The following is a 3,740-nucleotide window of genomic DNA, read 5'->3' as shown; positions in this document are numbered from 1 at the left end:
CAGGTGAGGGTCAGAGTGTGTACTACAGTACAGGTGATGGTCAGAGTGTGTGCTGCGGTCAGTGTGTCGATCAGAGGTCAGAGTGTCGATCAGAGTGTCGATCAGAGGTCAGTGTCGATCAGAGTGTCGGTCAGAGGTCAGCGTGTCGATCAGAGGTCAGTGTGTCGATCAGAGAGTCGATCAGCGGTCAGTGTGTCGATCAGAGGCCAGAGTGTGGACCAGAGTGTCGATCAGAGGGCAGAGTGTCGATCGTCGATCAGAGGTCAGCGTGTCGATCAGAGGTCAGCGTGTCGATCAGAGGTCAGCGTGTCAGTCAGCGTGTCGATCAGAGGTCAGAGTGTCGATCAGAGAGTGTCGATCAGAGGTCAGCGATCAGAGGTCAGAGTGTGTCGACCAGAGGTCAGAGGTCAGTGTGTTGTGATGACTGACCTCAGCATGGAACTGGACGGCTTTACTGTCACACATCTGCAGCTGAGAGGTGAGCTCTGACACACGGCTCATGTAATGATGCTTGATCAGATGTTCACGAGACTCCTGATCTGCAGCCTACGGCACACAAACATCATCAACACCTCATGATTCATATTCATACAGCAGGAGTGAGTGTGCAGATACGGTTAATGAACATGAATACATACGCTCTCGCTGCAGGGAGTGATGGTCAGCATCCCGATCTGACAATACAGACACATCATTACACATTACAGACAGAATAAACATTTCAATAATGCCTTTACTTTACATCCAGTAATATTTGATAGCAGATAATATAACCTGTACTGTACAACCTGGTTTTAAACACCGTTCAGTTCACATTACGTTCTAATGGACATTTAAAAAAAAACTACAACTAGTTTTTGACACCTGCAACAAGGAAACAAGACACTCTGTGACACACATAGGAAATATGAAAGATTTGAAATGAAATTGAATTGAGCTGAACACAGACTCCAGTGTTTTGATTGGTCTTGAGTGGATTCCCCACTAACTCAAACTCCTCTGATTGGCTACTGCGTTCAAGAGCTCATGTCTGTGATTGGCTGTGACTGCAAACAACGTTTCTTCAGAGCGCAAACACAATACACCGTGATGAACTCCACTGGAAAGGTGTTTGCCCTTTGAATTAGGGATAGGGGAGCTCATACGGCTTTTTGGCTAGGTTTAAAGGAACAGAGCACTTTTAGATAATAGATACTCGTGGAGGAAGGAAAACAGAGCTCTTTATGAGCCACAGGATTGCTTGTAATAAAGATTTCAATGCAAAAGAAAAGGCAGTAGAGCTGACTATTTCTGTCAATGGTAAGTTTGTGATAACATAAGAAAAGTAGTTTAAATGTTTTGCCACTTGCTTGAGCAACTTCATATATAAATCTAGCAGTAAATGCAAAAGTAAAAAGCATTGAATAATGTGTTGCTTATATTTATTGTGTTTAAACACGTCTGTGAAAGATTGTATTACTGTACTGTGTAAAAAAAAACAATCACGATGCTGAAAAAGCATTTCCAGAGACCATGTTTGGATTTGAAATCAGAATACTGGATGAATGTTGTGTTTGTGGAAAACAGCCGTGGATCAGCAGCGGTCTCCTGAGTGAAAGCTGCTTCTGCACCACACATGGACTGCAAACAGAGTGTGTGTGAACCTCACACAGACTTTACTTGGGCGGGAATATATGGAGAAACATTTGTGCTTATTATTTTTATTCTCATACTTTTTTATCCGGCCAAAATAATGAAACCCTCCGCGATCGATTAACTACACGTTTGGTATCTGCTGGTTCTGTGTGCGCGAGAACCGTTCCCTCGTGCGCTGCAGAGACGCGGCGGATATTTCTCAGACACACACAGGGCTCGACAGTGCGGGCGCTTCAGTCGCAAATAAAAATAGAGGTGCGTGAACTGTAAAATGTATTTAAGGATAATAAAGCAAAATCCCTCCGGGTGAGTTTTCTTAAATTTAATGTCATAAAAAGTCTTCAATACATAAAATGATCAAGACGTTTGTTTTACCATTTTAAGTCGTTTTATATTTTGGGGATGGAAAAACATAAATCACGATACAGCCTATATCGACTATGAAACTTCTAAATAATTTTTTTTTAAAAGAGCGCTGCACATTGCAGTGTCTCAACAGGTGCAGATCAGAGGTCAGCGTGCCGATCAGAGGTCAGCGTGTCGATCAGAGGTCAGCGTGTCAGTCAGCGTGTCGATCAGAGGTCAGAGTGTCTGAGGTCAGAGTGTCGATCAGAGAGTGTCGGTCAGAGTGTCGGTCAGAGGTCGTCGGTCAGAGGTCAGAGTGTGTCAGTCAGAGTGTGTCGATCAGAGGTCAGCGTGTCAGTCAGATTTTTAAATGTGTTTTCAAAGGAATAGCATCTGTTGAACGGTGTTTGAATGGCTCCTGAGGTCTGCCGGCTGAAGTGTGTTGTGATGACTGACCTCAGCATGGAACTGGACGGCTTTACTGTCACACATCTGCAGCTGAGAGGTGAGCTCTGACACGCGGCTCATGTAATGATGCTTGATCAGATGTTCACGAGACTCCTGATCTGCAGCCTACGGCACACAAACATCATCAACACCTCATGATTCATATTCATACAGCAGGAGTGAGTGTGCAGATACGGTTAATGAACATGAATACATACGCTCTCGCTGCAGGGAGTGATGGTCAGCATCCCGATCTGACAATACAGACACATCAGAACACATTACAGACAGTAATATCTGATAACAGATTATATATTCTCCTGATTCAGGAGCTCATGTCTGTGATTGTGACACTCCTCAGAGCACAAACTCCACTAGAAAGGTGTTTGCCCTTTGAACAACACGCCGTCTGCTGTGCCAAGCGTCGCTCCTGCAGAGGACTGTGTATGATTCTCCCGCTGATGCCGTGATCTGATCATGACCTGTCGTGATTTAACTGCCGATGAATCTCTGCCTTTGTTTATTTGAGGTATCGTCAACTTGTTACTTCATGGTTTTTGTACATGATTTGTTCTGTTTGGATTTAGAGGTTTGAATGGAAATGCACACAATCCACAATCATGAAAAAGCACATCAGTCATTTTCAAAATCGTTTCTTCTGATCTGAATATGGGTCTATGAACTTGTATTGTGCTTGGATTTATTGTAATGCTGAAATCGGTGTATTGGTGTTTAGTGCATATGAACTCATATAAATGCCTGAATGAATATGTGAATATATTTAGTTTTGCTTGCTTTTGTTCATTAATGGTCAATGGTACTGAAAGAAGAAAGAACAGGATTTTATGGGGATTATATAAAAGTTCTGATTAATTGTATAGAGTAGATTCCAGTTTAAACTATAAACGACTGAATAATTCATTGTAAACTGTCTGGACGCTACCAGGCCACACACCTCTTTAAACTACCAAACCATCAGGACACACAGGAGTGTTTGAGAGCAGTCACTGACCCTCTGATCCACACATGAATGTGTCTCGCTCACCACGCTGCTGTCCTGAAGGGGCTCTAGAGCGTCAGCACACTCGGGATCAGGGCCGTCTGCGGCGCTGTGTCTCTCTGCTGGACCTCCGGCGGTGATCTGAGCCTCCAGCTGAGCGATGCGCTGAGTCTCCTTCTGCAGATGCACCTGCCCCAGCTGAGCCTCCAGCAGCCAGTGCTCCTTCTCCTGCTCCAGACGAGAGATCTTCTCCTGACTCTGAGCCACCTGATGAGCACACACCGTCAGCACACACACACACACACACACACAC

General features: G+C 44.4%; 2 protein-coding genes across 2 annotated transcripts in view; both read right to left on the bottom strand.

The window, feature by feature from the left end:
- LOC107570320 (protein phosphatase 1 regulatory subunit 21-like) overlaps positions 1-706 on the bottom strand; it is a 14,591-nt gene extending 13,885 nt beyond the window's left edge. Inside the window, exons 1-2 of the mRNA XM_016256542.1 lie at positions 639-706; positions 430-546 (exon numbers count right to left, since the gene is read on the bottom strand). Coding sequence (XP_016112028.1) covers positions 430-546; positions 639-695 — 174 coding nt within the window. The 5' untranslated portion in view covers positions 696-706. The remainder of the gene's footprint in view (positions 1-429; positions 547-638) is intronic.
- A 1,652-nt stretch (positions 707-2,358) lies between these two features.
- Positions 2,359-3,740, bottom strand: part of ppp1r21 (protein phosphatase 1, regulatory subunit 21) — a 35,031-nt gene continuing 33,649 nt past the window's right edge. The window contains exons 20-22 of the mRNA XM_016256534.1: positions 3,440-3,685; positions 2,646-2,681; positions 2,359-2,553 (exon numbers count right to left, since the gene is read on the bottom strand). Coding sequence (XP_016112020.1) covers positions 2,359-2,553; positions 2,646-2,681; positions 3,440-3,685 — 477 coding nt within the window. The remainder of the gene's footprint in view (positions 2,554-2,645; positions 2,682-3,439; positions 3,686-3,740) is intronic.

This window comes from Sinocyclocheilus grahami, unplaced genomic scaffold, assembly GCF_001515645.1.
Source record: "Sinocyclocheilus grahami isolate Dianchi unplaced genomic scaffold, SAMN03320097.WGS_v1.1 scaffold1440.1, whole genome shotgun sequence".
NCBI lineage: Eukaryota > Metazoa > Chordata > Actinopteri > Cypriniformes > Cyprinidae > Sinocyclocheilus > Sinocyclocheilus grahami.
The sequence above is the reverse complement of the archived record's forward strand: the minus strand, read 5'-3'. Positions and strand labels throughout refer to the sequence as shown.